General features: G+C 44.2%; 1 protein-coding gene across 12 annotated transcripts in view; it reads left to right on the top strand.

Annotated features, from left to right (window-relative positions):
• Window positions 1–22291, top strand: part of Dtnb (dystrobrevin beta) — a 193176-nt gene that overhangs the window by 39696 nt on the left and 131189 nt on the right. For all 12 annotated transcript variants that reach the window (XM_052746026.1, XM_052746036.1, XM_052746038.1 and 9 more), the window contains exons 5-7: window positions 314–468; window positions 10718–10823; window positions 13410–13576. In XM_052746026.1, coding sequence (XP_052601986.1) covers window positions 314–468; window positions 10718–10823; window positions 13410–13576 — 428 coding nt within the window. The remainder of the gene's footprint in view (window positions 1–313; window positions 469–10717; window positions 10824–13409; window positions 13577–22291) is intronic.

Here is a 22291-nt window from a genome sequence, read left to right as displayed (position 1 = left end):
CTCCCCCACACTTAAAAATTTTTTGGAAAGGTAAGTGGGCATACGTAAATGGTTATTCCACTTAGTGTTTAGGTAGAATCCTAAGTGATAGGATTGAGGGGCCGTGTGAGCAAAGTATCTACACAGTGTTAATAAGAATGGGAATAATTTGAATGTTAACTAAACACTGTAACTTTAAACATTATAACTTTAAACGTATGGTACTTCTGAATGATGCATGTTTAATGGTGCAGAAATAACATAGAGCCATTTGTAATTTTCAAGAGATGATTATTTTCTTATAGTTTGCCTTTATTTGCTTTTGTTCCTAAAGACATTTTCTCCCAGATGTCAGATTCCAATGGCTTGATGATGTTTGGCAAGCTTGACCAGTTTCTGAAGGAAGCCCTGAAGCTCCCGACAGCTGTCTTTGAAGGACCATCCTTTGGTTACACAGAGCATGCAGTCCGCACCTGTTTTCCACAGCAGGTAAGGACCTTTGACACGGCCTCGGCCTACAGGAGCCTCCAGCTTCTCCCAGATTCCCCAGATGGCTTCCAGCAGAGGCCTGAGTAAAGGCAGGGGGGCGGGCGAAAGTTCACCTGAGGACTCTGGTTCTCAGGTAAGGTAACCTTGGAAGTATTTTTTTTTTTCAACAAAGATTTATTTATTTATTATGTATACAGCATGTATGTCTGTAGGCCAGAAGAGGGCACCAGATCTCATTACAGATGGTTGTGAGCCACCATGTGGTTGCTGGGAATTGGACTCAGCACCTCGGGAAGAGCAGACAGTGCTCTTAACCTCTGAGCCATCTCTCCAGCCCAACCTTGGAAGTATTTTAAAGAAAAATGTTTTAAAGTTTTTTTTTTTTTTGGCATTATTGCGACTGAATGTATATGTTTTTCCCCCTTCTTTTTAAGTAAGGTTCTTTAAATTTTAAATGGAGGGATTTTGACCTAAAGCTATAGCGATCTTGGATCATTGTTTTCTGCACAGTGTTCACCTGCCCCAGCAGAGTGCACTGAGTGCACATTGCATGTGACATGGTCAGGAGTTTGGCTGCTTTTCCTGATTTTTCACCTAGAGGTTGGTATGAGTGAGTTCCCAAGAGTTTTTTTTTTTTTTTTTTTTTTTTGGTTTTTCGAGACAGGGTTTCTCTGTGTAGCTTTGCACCTTTCCTGGGACTCACTTGGTAGTCCAGGCTGGCCTCGAACTCACAGAGATCCACCTGGCTCTGCCTCCCGAGTGCTGGGATTAAAGGCGTGCGCCACCACCGCCCAGCCCCCAAGAGTTTTTAACTCTGCCTCGGAGACTGGGAATAGAGTAGATACTCATAACTCAAGGTAGAGAATAGATAAAAGTACTATAATACTGCGTTTAGAAAGTTAGGACAAACAGAAAATTAAGGGGGAAAAAATCTGTTTTAAAATCAATAGAAAAGGGGCTGGAAAGATGGCTCAGTAGTTAAGAGCACTGGCTGCCCTTCCAGCGGACTCAGATTCAAGTCCCAGCACCCACGTGGCAGCTCAAGCCTGTCTGTAACTCCAGTTCCAGGGGATCACACATACACACACACATACACACACACACACACACACACACACACACACACACACACACACACACACACACTTAGAAATAATCAAAGCAAATGTTAAAAAGAAGTATCTTCAGAAAGAATAGAAACACTAATAGAGTGAGTTTGGACAAAGTTTAATACAAGAATTAAATTCATCTGAGTGATGGTGTCACACGCCTTTAATCCCAGCACTCAGGAGACGGAGGCAGGTAGGTCTCTGAGTTCTAGTCCAGCCTGGTCTAGAGAGCAAGTTCCAGGATAGCCAGGGCTACACAGAGAAATCCTGTCTTGAAAAAAACAAACAAGGATTAAATTCAGTAAATTTTGGAGTTCTTTTTGTAAACAGTCTTTTTTTTTTTCCCCCTGCATTCTCCTTCCTACAGTGTATTTCTTTGATGTGAGTTGGTTGTCACACTGTCAGCTGGAGGATTGTTTCCAGGCAAATTAGAGATGGCCTTGCTGGTTCTGATGCAGACTTCCTGATGCTTTGGGATGAGCAAGGAAGTGACTGATGCCAGTTAGAGAAAGGATGGAGATTTAAGAAACACCGGAGGTCCTGCAGACCTTCCTTAAGTGAAAGAGTTAAGAGGCAGGAGGTCCAGCCTTTACACATCACACCTTGACAGGGTCCTCTGCAAATGTGTTGAGCCACATTTGGACATGCCTGAAGAGGTTGTGAGCTGCTTCCCTTTCTGCAGCATTCAGGTGACAGGCAGTGATGACACTTCCTCAGCCTAAAGTACAAGGTTATGGAATTATGACCCAGTGTTTAGTTGGATAAGACTGACCCATATAGGAAATTGTTGCCCTTAGGAAGAAGGAACGAAGTATTGGACGTAAGCCTTAAAGTTTTGTTTGGCTGATTCTTAGTGGTTATAAACCAACCAACTGAAGTCAGAGGCTTAAAAGTTATTGAATATAAACAGAAAATGAATTTAAATTTCTCCCCAGTTTTCTAGATTCCCAAGTTTTGGAGGAAGACTGTTTTCTAGGTCTTGGTACTGACTTTAGCTTAAAGAGTTGACTGCTCCCATGGAGATTTTAGATCTGTGTGGGAAGGGGAATGTGAACATCAGAGTCGGGAGGGAGGGTGGCAGGATGGAAGGTACGTCCTACAACATGGCAGTCAGTGTCTTCAGACATCTCCTTGATGCACAGAAGAGGTGGGAATATGGAGAGAGGGGTGGCATTTTTGTTGGTTAGTTTTCAAAATAGTGAGACTATTTCATCTATTGGAGCTACTTCCTGATCCGACTTTATCTAGCAGATCTCCTCTGGCTATGTGCCAAAATGAATTTTCTTTCTGCTCGGAGACATTTTCTGGTTGTTCTGACCTTGCTTTCCTGGACGTTGAATAAAATTTGGCAAGAATTACCTGGCACATGCATATTTGTGTTATACCGTACACATTTTAATCAAAGGATTTATTTCATGGTCCCCTCAGCAGCCCTTCAACTGGGTAATTTCTGTAGATGAGTACCATGTTTTGTTGACCTGCAGACATCTCTTCACTTGTCATCTCTGGTGTTGAGCTATTTCTCATGACCAGTGGCGTCTTAGTTTCATTTGGGTAGGCACTGGCTGTGACAGGCTGTCATTTCCTGCATGTGTGAGAACTTGGCCAGGACTGTTTCGTGTTGACACTGCTGCTGAGTTAGAGCCACTTTTGGTACTATACATGTCATTTCAGTCTTCTCAAAAATATATACTGTGACCTGGCGTTAACAAGTTACTGTAAACACAGGAAGATGTGAACACAGACCAGAGGAGAAGACATTGGATAATTACAGCATTTGCAAAGCAACAATTAGGTATTTACAGTATCTTGTTTTAGAGAGGATATCTACAAAAAGATGAAACTAGATTATATTATTTTTTATTACCAAACATCGGTGATATCTCCGGGTTTCTATTACTTCAGTGAAACACCATAGCAAAAAAGCAAACTTGGGAGAAAAGGGTTTATCTGGCTTACACTTCCATATTGCTGTTCGTCAGGACAGGAACTCAAACAGGGTAGGAACTTGGGAAGCAGGAGCTGATGCAGAGGCCATGGAAGGGTGCTGCTTACTGGCTTGCTCCCCATGTCTTGCTCTACCTGCTCCCTTACAGAACCCAGAAACCACCAACCCAGGGATGGTGATGGGCCCTCTCCCAGTGATCACTAATAAGAAAATGCCTTACAGAAGGATCTTATGGAGGCATTTTCTCAATTGTTTCCCTCCTTTCAGATAACTCTCTCGCTTGTGTCAAGTTGGCCTAAAACTAGATAGGACAAGTGATGGCCAAAATACCGCAGAAGAATTTCTTGTCACATCAAGCAGTGCATTTGAAGGCAGTGAAAACCCCCGAATCCTTTTGAGTTAGATGAAAGAAATTTCACTTCGTTAAGAGCTGGGTGTGATTGCTCACATGTAATGAGGAATTGCGGCTAATTAAGCCATTGAGTTAGTTTAATTGGCTAAGTATTTTTCTTCCTTAGTGGTAGAAAAATATATATAATGATGTACCTTAGAAGTGATCTTCCCAGTGCATCTTAGATCAGATGAAATAGAGCGTATAAAATGGGTTTTATTATGAACGAACCTGTCTCACTACCATTAATTAGACTGAGCAAAATTACAGAGACCTAGAAGTGAAGTTTTGTTCTAGCTGGGTCTGCAGAGGAGAATGTCTTATTAAATGAGTCCTTAGACACGGCAGGTGGTTCCCCAGTTTTCTCTATTGAATTTTGATAGCGCCTGCTGCCTGCATACTATACAAAAAGTCCCCTACTCAGTTATTGCTAAGTGTGGAAACAGATCCAGCTGCATGTGCCATGCATACCTGCCTGCCTGGGGCTGTGGGCAGGGTGGCAGGCTCCAGCTTGGAGTCTTGGGGCTGGTGCTCCAGCTCTTTGCCTGATGTTTGCTGGTAGCGCAGTCTAGAGGGCATTCTCCTAGACCTTGGGTATTGCTCCTATCCTGCTGCTTTGTAGTTTTCTAGGCTTTATGGACAGCAGGAAAATTTGTTTTCCTTGGCTTGCTGGTCCCTTAGTGGCTCAGTGGTCATCGAAAGAAGGCTGGCTGCTGCACCTGTGTCTTATTGGTCCTTTTAATCATAAGCAAGTTTGATGTTGGATCATTTCCTGAAATACAGCTCTCAGATGGAGAAATGGCTCAGCTGGTAAAGAGCTTGCCTTGCAAGCATGAAACTCCCAAGTTTGATCCTCAGAACTCATGTAAAAAGATCTGGGTTGAGTGAGTGTGCTTGGGATCCCAGCACTGGGGAGGCTGGGAGCCAGGAGGAAGCCCTGGGCTCGTCTGCCAGCTAATCGAGCTGAATATGGTGAGCTGTAGCTGCAGAGAGAGATGTTGACCGAATTATCTCCACTCTTTTGGAAAGCAAAATAAAAACTTTTATGAATTCCTCTGTGCCTGCTGATAAGGTTCCTAGTGTGCCCTCCTGGCCCCTGCCATTCCACCCTCAGCCTGTCTCTTCTACGGGCATTCCTGGTGCAGACCCCTGCCACCAAGCCACGCTTGCTCCCTGGAGGCCCTTGCCAATGTCCTGCTTGGTCTCTGCAGCTTTGATTTACATTTCTCTTGTTCTGAGTAACCTGCACTTGGGTGAGTGAGACTAACCAAGGTCCAGTCTCTGTGTATTTGTTAGCTTCCAATGAGGTGCAAGTCTCCCTGATGGCTCTCCCCGCCACAAAGGCCTCTGATTTCATCTCTCAGCGAAGATCCCTATCACTCCTGTCTGATGCTCTGAATCCTTCAATGTTCTGCACTCCCGTAGCATGTGTTGCATGCAGCTCAGGGGCGCCCTGAGGGAGGGACGTTAGTCCCCGCCAACTGCACATCTCTGATGATAAACAACACCATGCCTGGAAAATGAGCCACGCTTACTAAATATTTAAACAGTGACTTAAAATCATGTATACATGAGAAAATTAGTATTTTTTGAGTTTGAGTTCTGACAGATTAAAACTTATGGTTGTGTTTGCACTCTTATTTTTATCATATTACTCCATTAGTTTCTCAAATGAAATGGTTATTACACTGTGGAAAATATAGAATTTTAGAGCACTTTTTATAATGCTTCTTGCAGCTATGATAAAAATATCTCCAAAGGTATTCCAGCCTCTACAGTTGTGCATCACGGAGTACTCTTGTTTTCGCAGGATTGAAGGCTGAACCCAGGGCCTCATGCCCTCGACTGTTGAGCCACATCCTCAACTTTCAGATTGTTCTGTTTTGTTTTTTGTTTTTTGGTTTTTTTTTGTTTGTTTGTTTTTGAGACAGGGTTTCTCTGTGTAGCTTTTGGAGCCTGTCCTGGAACTCTCTGTAGATCAGGCTGGCCTCGAACTCACAGAGGTGCGCCTGCCTCTGCCTCCCGAGTGCTGGGATTAAAGGCATGCGCCACTGCCGCCCATGTTCTGATGTTTAAAGTCTAAATCTGTGACGGACAAATTCAGAGTCCAGTGGTGATGGAAGGATGCCTTTTAGCATTGGTTCTACAACTTAAGTTGATGTGTGTTTGCTCTTGACAAATAAAATATACCTCCAACTCTACGTAGTTATAAAAGCTAGTTTGCAGTCAGTGTAAAAATGTTTTGGGGGCCATCGACATGTCTCAGCTGGTAAAACACTTACTGCTTTAGCCTGGCGACCTGAGTTTAATCCCCAGGATCCAGGTAAGAGGTGGAAGGAGAGAACTGATTCCACAGCTCTTTCCTCTGCCCTTGCACACATGATAATAATAAATAAGTACAGTTGTAATGTTTTCGTCCAAACGCTCATAAAAATGCCATTTCGAGACTAAATATCAACCATTTCTTAAGTTATAAAGCCAGTGGGTGAGAAATATTTACATATTGAGCAACAGAAAATACAGAGTACTTACAGGAAACGATGAAGTTGGAAATTGCAGCAGTGAGAATCTGTTGCTATTTTGTTATTTTAAATGCTGTTTTAGTGAAGCTAGATGTCTGAGGTAGCAGGGATGTGAAAACGAAATAGAATAGAAATTGTTACTATCAAGGATCAGAATAACAAGTGATGATGAACAGAAATTCATTTTTAGGAAAGAAATACGAGATTACATTCAGTAATGGGGATAACCAGTGTTTTACTAGAAAGAATTATAAACATGTTGTTTTTGCTTAGTGTATCAGGCACCTGTGAAGTGATTAAAAATGAAGACCTTGTATCAAATAAAAGAAAACTTCGGGGCTGGTGAAGTGGCTCAGAGGTTAAGAGCACTGACTGCTCTTCCAGAGGTCCTGAGTTCAATTCCCAGCAACCACATGGTGGCTCACAATCATCTGTAATGAGATCTGGCGCCCTCTTCTGGCCTGCAGGCACCATGCAGGAGGAATATTGTATACATAATAAATAAATAAACAAATCTTTAAAAAAAAAAAAAGAAAACTTCATAAAATGTTGAGTGAAAAATATTATTTGTGGGGCCTGGAGAGATGGCTCAACAGTTAAGAGCACTGGCTGCTCTTCCAGAGGACCCGGGTTCAATTCCCAGCACCCACATGGCCGCTCACAAGTGTCTGTAACTCCAGTTCCAGGTGATCTGACACCCTCACACAGACATATGTGCAGGAAAAACACCAGTGCACATAAATATAAACATAAAACAATGCACATAAAATTAAAAATAAAGTGTTATTTGTGTTTGCCTCCTACTGCCGCATGACTTGAAAGGCGAGGACTCTCTTAGTACCCCCTCAGGTGATTGTGTCTGTGTCTGCTGCGTCTGGACAGCCCCACTGTCCTCTCACGAGAGAACAAGGCTGAAAGACAACGGTATTCTAAGTAGGAGGAAGATAATTTCGCCCCGTGGACTCCCTGAAAATAAATGCTTAAGCACCTCTCAGGGGTGTCCTGGCCACGCTTTGAGAACCACTCTCTGGCCCTTGAGAGGCAAAACAAACGCAAAACTATTAAGTCTGCTCCTCGTCCGTCCGTCCCACAGGCTTGGTGTGAGGCAGGGCAGTGAGCTGTGACTCCGCCCTTGAGTGTTCATGCCTCTGGCTTCTCAGGAACTCTCAGGACCCGGGGAACCTTTGGAGATTGAACTGCGTGTGTTTAGGAGGGTCTGCTAGATATCAAAAATACACATTTGGTCTTGACAACTAAAATGTTGGGGGAAACCGCGTTACTATTATGAGCGGGTTCGTAAAAATGTGATAGTTAACATATATATAAAGATACAGAAATTGTAAGCATTAAATTTGCAGTAGAGGATAAGATATGTTTTAAATTTTGTTAGTCCTACCTGGGATTCAGGGATTGAACTAAAGCTGCCAAGCTTGCATGGTAAGTAGCTTTACCAGCTGAGCCCCTTTTGGTGACAGGGTCTTTCTTTCTTTCTTTCTTTCTTTCTTTCTTTCTTTCTTTCTTTCTTTCTTTCTTTCTTTCTTTCTTTCTTTCTTTCTTCCTTCCTTCCTTCCTTCCTTCCTTTCTTCCTTTCTTCCTTCCTCCCTCCCTCCCTCCCTCCCTCCCTTTCTTTCTTTCTTTCTTTCTTTTTCTCGAGACAGGGTTTCTCTGTAGTTTTGGTGCCTGTCCTGGGACTCACTTTGTAGACCAGGCTGTCCTTGAACTCACGCCTCCCAAATGTGGGATTAAAGGTGTGCGCCACCACTGCCCAGCTTGACAGGGTCTTTCTAGGTAGACCAGGCTGGCCATGAATTCCCTGAGACTGGGATTGCAGACATGCATCACAGTAACTGCTACAGTTATCTGAAACATGCTTTGGGCTTAATTGTAGTTGTTGTTGTTGTTGTTGTTTTCATCTGCATACCCACTGTAGAGGTACTTTCTATATCTGGCCCCCCAGCCACATTGAAGGGGGCGGGGCTTTCTGCCTTTCATTGTTGTCTGCTCATTCCTCCCAGATGCTACCTGGGTCTCAGAAACAGCAGGAAGTTGAGTGCCTTAAAGAGAGAGTGTGCATTGGATAACATTTTCATGGGGTTTCTGAGCAGACTTCTCTCTTTACTGGCCAGCAGTGTGCAGGGGTGTGGAGAGGCTGTAGGAATGATGCCCCGGCTCACCTCTGCTTTTTCCTCCCACCTTGATGCTTAGGCCTGTTTTCCCATCAATGCAAGCCATTTTTTCTAGGTTCTTACTACAACTTTTCTCTCCCCCTCAGCCTCTACTCTACTTTATCTTCCTTTTCTGTTTATGTTCTAGTTTCTTCTTCAGAGATATCCTCAGTCAGAGTGACTTCCAGTTAAATGTAGTATGGAGTCAAGATATTCACAGTTGCCAAAGACCCAGGAGTGAATGTGTGTTTTTGTATTTGTATTTGGTATGACAGGAATATTGTGGGCAGATACCATAGTGGACAGTCCTTGCCTCTTCTGCCCCAAGCTCCCTGGTGTCATCACTTTTTGCTTGGGAGAAAGTGGGATGAAATTCTGAGTGTCATTTTTTGCTTTGCCCTACCTACTCCTATACCCCATCTTCATGTGCAATATATATTTTCCCCCCGGGTACTGGAGATCAAACTCAGGACCTTACACACATACTAGGCAAGTGCTCTATCACCTAGCTATACCTCCAGTCTCTACCCCATCTTCACAAGGCTGGACCAAGGCACAGAAATGTCTCCTTCAGGGTCATATAGCTTCTGTGGGCTGCCCTTTGTCTCTGTTCTTTCTTTTTTTTTAAAAAAAAAAAAATCTGTGTGTGTATGTGTGTCTCTCTGTGTGTGTGTCTGTGTGTCTGTCTGTGTGTCTGTGTGTGTGTCTGTGTGTGTGTCTGTGTGTGTGTCTGTGTGTGTGTATGTGTCTGTGTATGTGTCTGTGTGTCTGTGTGTGTGTCTGTGTGTGTGCCTGTGTGTCTGTCTGTGTCTGTGTGTCTGTGTGTGTATGCATAGACCTGCATGCTTGCCCATGCCATGGCATTCATGTAGAGGTCAGAGGCCTGCTCTGTGGACTCGGTCCTCTCCTTTTACTTTACGCGAGTTCTGAGAGCAAGCTCAGGTCCCCAGGCTTGCCTGACAAGCACCTTTCCTTGAGGAGCCCTCTCCCTGGCCCTTGTTCTATTTGAGACAGGATCTCATCTTGTGGCTCAAGTTGACACACAACTTGTGATCCTCCTGCCTCAGACTTCCAGCTTCTGAAACTACAGGTGTTGTTGCCTCTCCTGGCTTTCTGCTCTCCTCTGAGTGCTGTCTATCTGCTGTGGGCCCTGCAAATGTGTGCTGTCACTGCGGGCTTCCGACTGAGTGGCACGACACTGCGTTCCCTTTCCTCTCCCTTTAGAGCTGGGAAGATATTTTGTGGCTTAGGAGAAATAAAAAGAAAGTGTATTAATTGGAAAAACTGCTTCAAATTTGTTCTGTCTGAATCACATAGCTGTACTCTTCTACCTTGTCTCTAGACTATCTTCTAACTGTCTCTGTGGATCATAATAGTATCAGTGTTCCACATAGTAGCAGCTGTCTGTTGAAAGAGACAAATACAGTCTATTGGGATCTAGTGGGAAGAGAGCAGATATATGTGTCTTACCTTGCTTGCTTGTTTATTTCAATAATTACTTGTTATTTATTTTAAATTTATTTTTATTAGTTTATGTGTATCAGTGTTTTGCCTGTATGTATGTGAAGCCATCTCTCCAGCTACTCAACAGTTATCTATTAAATGCCAACCGTGTGCCACTGTTGAGCATGCTGGAAATATGGCTCCTAACCAGGCATCCTCACTTCCTGTTGTCGTAGACGTTTTGTTAGCAGGAGTGTGATGTCTGTCTCCCTCACAGGACAGCAGAAATGGTGATTGGAAGAACACTGGGCTCCAGCTCTGTGTCTGGTTTGGATTGGACGTGACCAGCCACTTAAATGCTTTTCTCCTTTTCCTTACCCATCAAAGGAGGTGGTCAAGACACTTAACAGGGGCTAGAGAGATGGCTCAGAGGTTAAGAGCACCAACTGCTCTTCCAGAGGTCCCGAGTTCAATTCCCAGCACCCACATGGTGGCTCACAACCATCTGTAATGAGATCTGGCGCCCTCTTCTGTATACATAATAAATAAATAAATCTTAAAAAATTTTACATGCAGTTCATACCTGCGTGGTTGGGGCAATATTAAATGAATCTCGAAGTTTCAAGGCACTGGCAAGATATAAAGTGTATTTGTTTTTCCTCTCTTCACAGAAGAAGATAATGCTGAATATGTTTTTAGACACCATGATGGCCGATCCTCCCCCGCAGTGCCTTGTCTGGCTACCTCTCATGCACAGGCTTGCCCATGTGGAGAACGGTGAGCGTGGCTTGACCCTTCATCCCTTAGGGTGCAGGGAGGAGGAAACTGTGGGCAGTGTCCTGAGCTGCTATTGTGAGAAACTGGAACTTGCTGGCAGGCCACCATTTGAAGTTGTGCCTTTTGTTTTCAGAAGAAGAATATTTATTTCATCACAAGAGCAGGAGTCTTGTCACCTAAGATTCTGAGAAATAATAAAACCTGCTTGGTATGGACATGGTTTTTTTCACCCTGAGATTGCTTGCATTTACCCGATGTGGTCAGGAATTTCAACCCCCCCCCCCTTTTTAATTTATCAGAATTGTAGCTTTAGAAAATTGGAGCCCTGAAGTATTAGCCACCAAAACTCTAGTTGATTCTGAGTCATTAAAACATTGCTAAGCTAAAATTTAGTTCTGGGCCTCCTATCTTCCTTCTTTCCCTTTATTTTTAATTGATTAATTAATTAATTTATTGGTTGGGTTGTTTGTGTGTAGTCTATGTGTGTGCATTTAGTATGTGTGCATGCAGAGGACGTTGGGTATCTTTCATGATCTTTTGAGACAGACTCTCAGTGAACCCAGAACTTACCAATTGGCCGGATTGACTGCCCAGCAAGCTTCCGAGACCTGCTTTTCTCCACGACCCTCCCACCGTGCTAGGGTTCCAGACTTGTCTGACCACACCCAGCTTATCTGTAGGTGCTACGATCTGAACTGAGGCCCTTATGCTTGTGGGGCAGGCACCTTACTCACTGAGCAATCTCCCCAGGCCCTTCTTTACCATCTTGCCTCTAAGGTACCCTTGAGATCCTTCCCAGTGATATGATTTCCCAGCAAAGTAGATGTTTTCACTTTGAATTGAACCGATGCTGACTTCTCAGAACCCTCTTAGTGTTTTCTGCTGTTCATTTCCGTGTTTAGGTTGTGGGACTGTGTTCAAGGGGAGGCTGTCGCTTTCCCACGCAGACCCCCTTCTCTCCAGGCTGTTGTCTGTCTTCCTCCACAGGAGGCACCGAGGCAGAGCTGAGAGGCTGCTGAAAAGCAGAGTCCTCCTCATTTTTCTCACATGCTTTTTTATTTTCTATCCAGATTTTTTTCTTGTTTTAAATGTCTATACAACCTTTTTTTTTTTTTTTTTTTTTTTGGTTTTTCGAGACAGGGTTTCTCTGTGTAGCTTTGCGCCTTTCCTGGAACTCACTTGGTAGCCCAGGCTGGCCTCGAACTCACAGAGATCCGCCTGGCTCTGCCTCCCGAGTGCTGGGATTAAAGGCGTGCGCCACCACCGCCCGGCTTCTATACAACCTTTTACTCAAGTCTGGATACTTCACAAGCATCTCAGTTTCTGGATTATTTTTCTAAAGGACTAGACTCTTAAAGCAGCTAAATTCTTAAATAAGATTTTCTAAATAGATGCATAAGTATTTAAATTGCTAAGCTGTACTTGGGGTTTTTTTTGAGAGTGGTACTTTTATATTCTTAAGTGTTTTAGTAGTTTCATATCCAATTAATTTTCATAAACTATCTTGTATCTACTATGCGGAGTAGAGAGAGCCTCACTTGTCACAATGTGCTATTAATCATAAGAGTGTTTTACTATCACTTTATATGATTTGTGCTATTTATTGATCATATTCTTATATGATTAGTAATATTTCTTCTTAGAGACAGAGAAATGTTATGGAATCTTTGAAATGTCTAGAAATTGTCTATCACATTGACATTTGTCTATATATCTACTTATTATGGTGGCAAACAAATCCTAAAATTATGATACACTTGGTTTCAATGGGGAGGTCTTATTTGGTTTGGGTCCTTCCTGGGTGTTGGAATTACTTTTTAAAAGGACAAATACTAAGCTGGGTATGATGGTACATACCTGTAATCCTGGTACTTGGGAGGAGGACACAAGAGTGTCATCATTGGCTATATATTGTGTTCATAGCCAGCCAGGAAAAAACATCAGGCCCCATTTAAGAAACAAAAAAACCAAGCCAAACAAAAAAAGAAGGGACATGTTTTTATTTGTTTAAGCTGAAGGTATAGTTTTCATGTTGGTTTATAAATCCAGATGTGCACACAGAGGAAGGCACCTGGTCTATGTTACACTTAACAAAAGTGACACTTTCCACAGTCTCTGAACAGCCATTAGTGACAGACCTGCTCACTTGTTGATCTGCCTGGACTGGCTCTCATTGCCCCTTCTGCTCACCGCTCCCTCCTCCCGCCATGTGAACATTGGCTCTTAATATGCTCAGAAGAGTAGAAGAAAGTCACACATGTTTGGCCAAAATTGCCAGAGTCCATTTGATGATTTATATGATTTATACTGTGGCATTTAATATTAACCCAAAACTTTCATGAACATTGACCGTACTGAGGTTGGGGCTCTGCCAGGGGATGGCTTCACTTCTGAGCACACACTGTTGCTGGCACCTCCATTATTTCTTACAGACATAATAACATCAGGAGTCAGACAGTTTAGAGTTCTTGGTTCTGCCTGTTTCCACCTTGGTTGTTCCATTAGATTTTGGTTTTCCTCGGGGTTGATTCTGGTTTTCCACTGATGTTATTTTGTCCCCCGCTCCCTCTTCTTTCTGGTCGCCAGTCTTCCATCCCGTGGAGTGCTCCTACTGTCACTGCGAGAGCATGATGGGCTTCCGGTACCGATGCCAGCAGTGCCACAATTACCAGCTCTGCCAGAACTGCTTCTGGCGTGGCCATGCCAACGGCACCCACAGCAACCAGCACCAGATGAAGGAGCATTCCTCTTGGGTAACTAACTGCTCTGTCTCTGATTGTGTGCTCTCAACTGTTTGCTTGGCTCGTGGGTCACAGGACTTGGTCTAGCGTCCTGCCGGCGCCCTGCCCAATAAGGGAGGTGGTGTCCAGAAATCTTAATGTCAGCATGGATGCTGGGGTTGCAGCTGTGGTTTTAAAAGCAGATTTTTAAGATGTTCTGGGAGGTACTGCGTTTAAAATGGTCCTTTGCAAAGTTAAAAAGTGAATGTCTTCTGATTTGAAAAATTATACAAAGGTGATCTCCCTAGCGCTTATTCCCTTAGCCTTAGGTTAGGTTTTCCTCACAGGTTGGTGTGTTCATACACTGCTTAAAAAGTGTCATGTAGTACAGGAGTTACATTTGTGTATCTTTAGGTTGGAGAAAGACTATCTTATAACCATTACTGCATTATTAGTCTTACGTTCAAAAGGAGCTTGTCAATAGTTGGGTGATGGCCAAGCACAGTGGTGTACGCCTTAACCCCAGGACTAAGCGGGCAGAAGCAGACAGATCTCTGTGAGTTACTGCATGCTCTCTACATGGTGAGATGCTGTCTTGAAACAAAATAAACAAAATCAAACAAAACAAACAAAACTCAACATTTGGACTGAGATTGATATCTGCTCTTCCTGGGGTGTTCATAAATCATGTAATATGAATCTCATTAAGTATTTTTCTTCACATCTTATGATTTATTTCTAGGGTTTTTTTTTTTTGTTTGTTTGTTTGAGAGGGGCTTTCTCTGTGTAGCTTTGGTGCCTTTCCTGGAACTCACTCTGTAGACCAGGCTGGCCTCAAACTCGCAGAGATCCGCCTGCCTCTGCCTCCCAAGTGTTGGGATTAAAGGTGTGCGCCACCACCGCCTGGCGATTTCTAGTTTTTGTTGGCTGCTTGCTTTACTAAATGGTAGAAGACCAGGCAGGGCCAGAAGTATGGTTCCAGACTTATCATCTCACCCCAGTACCTACTGGACTGTAGATATTAAAAGGCCTTAACAACTGGGTTTCCTCACCCCTTTATTTTTCCTAGAATTCAACCAAGAAAGATGAAATAAACCAACACCAGGAAATGTTAAAGAGGGGGAAAGAAAAGGAAACACGGAGCATCAACCCCTGTGCACACTTGGCTATATGGCCAGAATCTGTGATGGTGTGTTAGAAACACAATCCTATTGGATTGAGTTTCAGTTAGAGCTAACTACAGAACCTTGCTTCACTAAGACATCCTATTGTTTAGTTTGCATTCCTGTACTATGTTTTGGTTTAAGGTCATTTTTTTTTTAAGTGGAAACCCTTCCAGTAATTTTTTAAAAATTACTAGTATGGGCTGGAGGGATAGCTCAGCCGTTAAAGGCTAGGCTCACAACCAAAAAGTTACTATTACCTAAAGATAACTGGACTGTCATTTTTTTCCTTTCCCCATGTAAAGCGCTGTAGCCCACTGTGCTAATTGGTTGGTCAACGTGTCTTGTGTAGTTTTTGGTTTTAGAGTCCTGTCTGAACCGAGACAGGTTCTGCTCAGTCACTTTTCATGGTGATTTGGTCTGCTGGCATGCTTCTGGTGAGACTCTCATTCTGAATGTTGGGGTGTGGGGAGCAAGGGGTTTCTTACTCCCTTAGTTTGAACCTGCTCATTGACCCAGTTTATAACCTTTTCAAAAGTAAGGATTTTGCATTTATTTAAAGATCAGTAACTGGGGGCAGGAGAGATGGCTCAGCGGTTAAGGACACTGGCTGTTCTTGCAGAGGTCCTGGGTTCAATTCCCAGCAACCACATGGTGGCTCACAACCATCTGTAATGAGATCTGATGCCCTCTTCTGGCCCGCAGGAATACATGGAGGCAGAACACTGTATGTATAAATAAATAAATCTTAAAAAAAAAAAAAAGACCAGTAACTGAAACTGCTTTATGGTTTGCAAATGAACTTTTCATATACTCTTGAATTTTTTTTCTTTGAGTTATAGCATACACACAGAAAAGTACAAGCCAGTCATGGTGAATTGATGCCTGTAATACCAGTACTTGGGCAGCTGAGGCAGGAGGATTACTATGAATTCAGGCCAGCCTGTGTTAAGATCTTATCCTTTACCAAACAAATAAGCAGGTGCAGAATCTGTAAGTGAATTCTTACGTATTTGATCCTGGCAATACTGTGAAGATTTTCTTTCTAAATATTTCTCATTTTTATTTCATCTTTTCTGTATTTTTTTCTGCCTTATCAATTCTTTTTTTTATAGTAATTTAGGGTTTTCAAAACTTTAGTATTACTGGCTTACATAATTTTGAGTCTGATACCATAAATAGGTCAGTTCTGAATTTTGATGGATCGCATGCCTTGGAGGGGTACATGTGTACTAGCAGTTAGTATATATGTCTATATGTAACTTGGTCTCAAAATTAAGAGTATATACAGTAACCTGGCCCTTTGGAGGATAGGGGTTAATTTTGAGGCTGGATAAAGGAATTTCTGTTTAACAAAAAGATACATAATTATTTTTTTTGGTGAAATGGGATTGAATTTACATACAAGGCAAGTGCTCTACTACTGAGCCATGTCCCAACCACCGTTACCAGTTTAATGGTAAGTTCTTTGAATGTTTTCCACTGTGTCTGTACCAGTATTTGAAACGAATGCTTCTATGTTTACAGCAGCAGATTTTAGTTTGTTTGACTGATTTGTTGAAGAACTGACACTGTAGATTTGGTAGATGTATGTTTCAGTATTTGTAAAATTATTTTTATTGTCCCAAAGCCCGTATTTAATGTTTCATCTAAGTAAAGGAGTAGCAATTCAGTATTTCAGACCTCAGTGTATTTAGTTTGCTTTTATTCCCCAAAAACGTTCTGTATGGTACTGTACTCGATATTCCTCCTGTCTACGCATCATTTGTTCATTCAAAAGGTATTTCGAGTGCTTATGTATATAGTCAGCACAGTGATAGCTGTGAACAAACCAGTCAAAGGTCGCTGCCCTCTTGAAAACGTTTTAGAATATGAAAACAATTGCTCAGGCTTGCTGGTGTCTCCATTTTTCTATTCCTGGTGGGCATCCAGACTACTTTCCACACCTCCTCCTCCAGCTTTGTATGGGTGGGACTGTGCGACTGGTTCTCCCCAGTGGACTGTGGACAGATGCATGTCTTTCCCCAGGACAGTTAATGACAGTGTCTTCTCTGCCCTCCGCTTCCTCACTTCAGAGGATGCCTGTGGAAAGTTAAACTGTGAAATAAAAAGAAACTGGACCTATGAATGGTGGGTAGAGAGGAGCGTATGCCGACCCATTTGCTTGAGATGGGGGCATGCTAAGAACTGTGTTCCCACAGCTGTTGAGGCTAAAACAGGAGGATTGAAGGTTCAAGGCTACCTTGAGTAACTTATCAAGAGCCTGTCTCAAAATGAAATTTAAAAGGGCTGGGGATACAGCTCAGTGGTGGAGAACTTGCCTGGTATTTACAAGTGGGTTCATTTTCCAGCACACACATACACACACACACACACACACACACACACACACACACACACACACCCCAAAACAAACAGAAAACCCCTTGTTTTAAATAATTAAAATTTTCGTTTTTCCCCATAGTACTTAGTACTAGGAGTGGACCACTAGTAAAAATTAAAAGTGTGTGGTGTTGGCTTGACATATAGGTGTATACCAATGAGCAGATGAATCAGATGATGGCGTAGAAAGACAAATCGTGATACAGCCATAACCAAATTGGTAAATTTGTCATTAGAGGTACTTGAAAGTAGTGTCATACCAACTGAGCCAAGTGTTGGAAAGGATCACAGTGTGACTCTGTTGACAGGCATTGCAGGAAAGAGATAGGCTTCAGAAAGAATTGACTGGTTTGTAAACAAAGAGTTTGTCAATAAAGAGTTCTGACAACGGGGCGGCGGGGGGGCAGTATAAGGAGAAAGAGGGCTGTCTTTGGATGCTATCAAGTAAGAGACGAGTATATTTACAAAGCCTAGTAGACACACTCAGGTGAAAAGACGAGACTAAGTTCCATCTGTAGAGCTTCTGTTGGTAGGGTTGAGGTCCACGATACCTGCATGAAGACAGTTCTCCAAGTTCCCCAAGTGATTCCACTGTACAAAAGTCAGGATCTTGTTTCATGTGGCTTCTAGGTGGCCCCTGTTAGCTGAGAGTGAAAGACCTGTGAAAAATGAGTCAGGCTTGAGAGTGAAGCCCAGGAAAGGACTGTTGTTTCTGGCACACAGAACCGATGGGGAAGAAGCAGATCGGAGGACCACTGTGTTCCTGGGGAGCCGTGTTGGCAAAGGATCCGTGAGCCCGGGCTGAAAAGACCTTCTACTGTTGGAGCTCGACAATCACTTCAGGAAACCCAGAATTTGCTCTAATGCCAGTGAGGGGCAGGGATGAGAACGTTACGAGGGTTGTGTATCCTCAAAAGAGGGCATGCCATAGCACACTTGGCCACGGGGAATATTGGGTAAGAGAACTGAGGCCAGTCTGGTCTACATGACACCTTGTCAAAACAGAGAAACCAAAGCTGGGAAGAAAGAAGAAGACCAAGCACACAGGTCCTGTTTCTGTCCCCCAAGTGTATCTTGGGAGTGGGGGAGAGTGCACTTTCAGGTCATAGGAAGCATTACTAGGAGTTGCATTGGATCCTGAGGAAGGCTGCACCACACACACCGTCCGAGATGCACTAAATGGATGGCAGATCTTCTTTCCTGTGTGTGCCATGGGAGGGGTTGACGGTGTTGCGATACTCGGTGACCACGGTGCTCACTAAACCATTTTCCTTTCTACCCAGGCATGCAACTCATTATGTAACTCATTAATCAGGCCCACGTGGCCTGTCTTCTCCAGTGAGTATTACCTCTCAGGCCAGGCACTTTAAGCATGTCTGCCACCTCATCTTCATTGTCTTTATGCTCTCCCGCTAACGCCCATTGGCCTAAGAGAAATGTCTCCAAAGGACCTAGGCAAGAGCAAGCCCTTGATGGAAGGTGACTGGGTACCTGAGTGGATGGAGCCCCTCTCCCGGTCTGCCTAGGACTCGGACGTGAGCAAGGAAGGAAGATGCCAGTTCAGGAGAATAGGGTTGAGGAGATTAGAGACTGAGTACAGACATCACAGGGCCTGGCTTGGGAGGGGAGGAACAAAGAGTGATGGTTTCTGGGAGCAGCCAGGGAGCCAGCAAGGCTGAGTAGCATGAGTCATGGAAGAACTGCAGAAGAGGCCAGGATGTGAGCTAGGCTCCAGTCTGCCGTTGTCAGGACTTGTGAGTGACGTGAGGAGTCTTGGTAGAACTTGACATAACATGATTTCATTCGTGCTTTAAAATGGTCCGTCTGGATGCTGGTAAGAAGTAAATGATAGACGTAGACGAGAAGCGTAGAGACTGCTTATGAAAGATCGTTATGCTAATTATAACAGCTACTTCCCTCGTTGCTATGTCAAAATATCTAACATGGGCAACTTAGGAGAACAAGGATTTATTTCATTTGATGGTTCAGGGAATCTGGTCCTTCATGGCATGGAAGTTACGGCGACAGGAAGCTCCTCGCTTCCATCTGCACAGATCAGGAGACAGAGAAAAAGGGATGCTCATACTTAGCTGACGTTCTACTTTTTCTCTTGTTTATTCAGTGAGACACCCCAACCTCTGAAATAGTGCTGCCCAGATTCAGTGTGTGTGTGTGTGTGTGTGTGTGTGTGTGTGTGTGTGTGTGTGCTCATAGGCGTGTGTTTCTGTAGTTTGAACCCAGGGCCTCATATGCCAGGCAAGCATTTTACTATTGAGTTATATTCTAGCCAAGAAATGACAAAAGGGACTGAATTGGGTTAAGTTATAAATCAGCATAGTGGACTGTATGGGACCAAGGAGAGGAGTTGAGAAACGCTGACTGTCCTCAGCCACTTGCATGGTAGAATTGTTAGTGGCCAAAGAAGGGGAAGACTGTGGGTGGTACATGTCTTTGAATCATTAGTTCTGTTCTTTGAGGCAGAATCTCTTTCTGTGTCAAGCATGCCTGGAACTCAGGAATCCACCCTCCTGAATGCTATGGTTAAAGGCATAGTGATTATGTCCAGCTCAAGGGTTCTTCCGTTTCGGCCATGTTGCATTCAAGTAGCTGTCCGTCCGTTTGGAGTGGTTGAGCAGGCCACTGGACATGATTCTAGAGCGTAAGAGAGAGTCCGAGATAGACTTATACTTGAGGTGTATATGTAAAGCTACAGGAACGGATCACATGGAGTGAATGAGTGACCAACCCTGTCAAGTGTTGAGCAGCCGAGTGAGCAGATAGGGCTAGTGCTTTGTCCATTAATTTGAATTATTAACAGTTTCTTTGGAAGGGTGGGGACAAAGGCCTGATTAAAGTGATTTCAAGAAGGAAAGGCAGCTGAGTACTGGCGCACGCCCTTAATCCCAGCCCTCTGGAGGCAGAGGCAGGCGGGTCTCTGAGTTCAAGGTCAGCCTGGTCTACATAGTGAGTGCTAGGACAGCCAGGGCTGTCTAGTGAGACCTTATCTTGAAAAGAGCAAAACACAAAAACAAAAGGGAGGAGAGTCCAGAGAGGTGGAAGCAGCAAACACAGACGTTGCTTTAAGTGACGATTTATTCTAGCAGTATCCCGCCTCTTCGTAGGGTTTCACGGTGTAGCCTAGCCCGCCTGCCTCAGCCTCAAGCTGGGAGTGCAGGCTTCTACTGCTGCGGCAGACCCTAACTCTACTTCTGAAAACACTTCTTTTGGAGCTTAGTCCAACTCCATTACACACACACACACACACACACACACACACACACACACACACACACACAATTTCAGCCAGGAGTTAGGCTGAGGACAGGCTGCAAGAGTGAGAGAGTTTTGATTGACAGGATTTAGTGAACTTGGAAGCAGCCTCCAAATTGAACGCCTCCCTCTATACACACCTGCTAGCCTTTCTAGCAGGAGTCGATCTTGAATGCTGATGCTTCCGGGAAGCAGAGGAGAATGGTCTTGCTGTGGAATCTGCAGACTCCAAGAAAAAAGGAACAGGAACAGGCTAAGGTGGGCATGTTCATTTCCTGCTCCATCACACTGACCAGTCTGTTAAAATGAGGGGTGAGTGAGGGGCAGAGGCCCCCCCCACCTGGAAGCGAGGAACGGAGGTGTAACTCTCAGGTTTTATATCCCAGTTTGTAGGGGAATATGTCGTCCTCCCTGAAATCCCTGGTTCGTACCTGTGTGACTCTGCTGTTGGAGTTACAGCGCTGTAACATTTGGCGGTACTCTGTCGCATAATAAACCACCCCCCAAAATCGGTGACATAAAACACCATAGTCATCGGTTATACCCATGGTTTTATGTCAGGTATTTGGGCAGGGTATAGGGACTGGCTGTCTCTACTTCACGCTTTCTGGGCCCTTCCTAGGGATGACTGAAATACTGGGGTGCATGGGTGTGGTGTGAAGGACTGGAGGCTTCTTTACTCCCATGTCCACTGCCACTTTGGATGTCGGGAAGGCCCCTCAGAGCTAGAACGGTTGCTAGACTGCAGCCCTGTGTGCCCAATTCATGTACTGTGCGCCCCTTAGTCATGTTTTAGCAGACTGTCTATGGCAGAGGCGTCTGGAGAGCAAGTAGTGCAGATGCACTGTGCAGGGCCACCTGCCCTTGCCTCCTGGAAAGAGCAGCATCCTTTGTACCGTATCCTCGGGGCTGGAGTGGGGTCACCGAGACCAGCCCAGGACAAGGGAGGGCGCCGGAAGGGTGGAATTGCAGGGAGTGCAGGTGGTAGGAGAGAGCTCATTGCAGTTACCTCTCTCCAGTTTCTGTTTGAGAAACAGTCCACCACACGCAGGACACTCCCATGCAAGCAGGGCTCTCCGTACAGTGTGGTTAATGCATCCACAGAGATGGTCCTGTTTTCATGCTGACTTTTTTTTTTTTTTTTTTTTTTTTTTTTTTTTTTGGTTTTTCGAGACAGGGTTTCTCTGTGTAGCTTTGCGCCTTTCCTGGAACTCACTTGGTAGTCCAGGCTGGCCTCGAACTCACAGAGATCCGCCTGGCTCTGCCTCCCGAGTGCTGGGATTAAAGGCGTGCGCCACCACCGCCCGGCTCATGCTGACTTTTAAAGAGTTCTTACAGTACTGCAGAGGCAGAAGCAAGCAGATCTCTGAGTTAGGGGCTGGCCTACTCTATACATAGTGAGCTAGCTCCAGGCCAGCCAGGGCTGTGTGGTGAGATGACGCAGGGAGATGTGAAAACCCAGCCAGCCTCTCATCTCTGCCTTCCACTCAGACCTCTGCCCACCCTAGTTTTCACTTTACCAAGGTCAGTCTGACGGATTTCCACTTAAGTTATTCCACATGGTAGGGGGGGTTGGGGAAGGAGGGGAGAATTTATGTAGATATTCCTGGATCCAGACGTAGTTCTTAGTAGAGTGTCTTCAGTTACATAACTGGAGGGAATGACCTGGAAATTTCACCGTTCTAGCCAGCAGGTGGCAGGCTCCACCTCGGAACAACCTTATCCCCTTCACAAATCTGTAAATGAGGAGGTAGTCTGTGTGTAACAGTGTGTTACACAAGCATTGCTGCTTTAAAAACATTAATGATCATCTCACATGCAATTTCTGTAGCATTAGTAACACAAAGTTAAGCCATTTAATATGAGGAGCCAGATTTATCAGAATCAATTCTTAATTGTCCTCCCTCCCTCCCTCCATCTCTCCCTTCCTTCC

This window comes from Peromyscus californicus, unplaced genomic scaffold, assembly GCF_007827085.1.
Source record: "Peromyscus californicus insignis strain IS unplaced genomic scaffold, ASM782708v3 Scaffold_1__1_contigs__length_55948999, whole genome shotgun sequence".
Taxonomy (NCBI): domain Eukaryota; kingdom Metazoa; phylum Chordata; class Mammalia; order Rodentia; family Cricetidae; genus Peromyscus; species Peromyscus californicus.
This window is presented reverse-complemented; position numbering and strand designations above follow the sequence as displayed.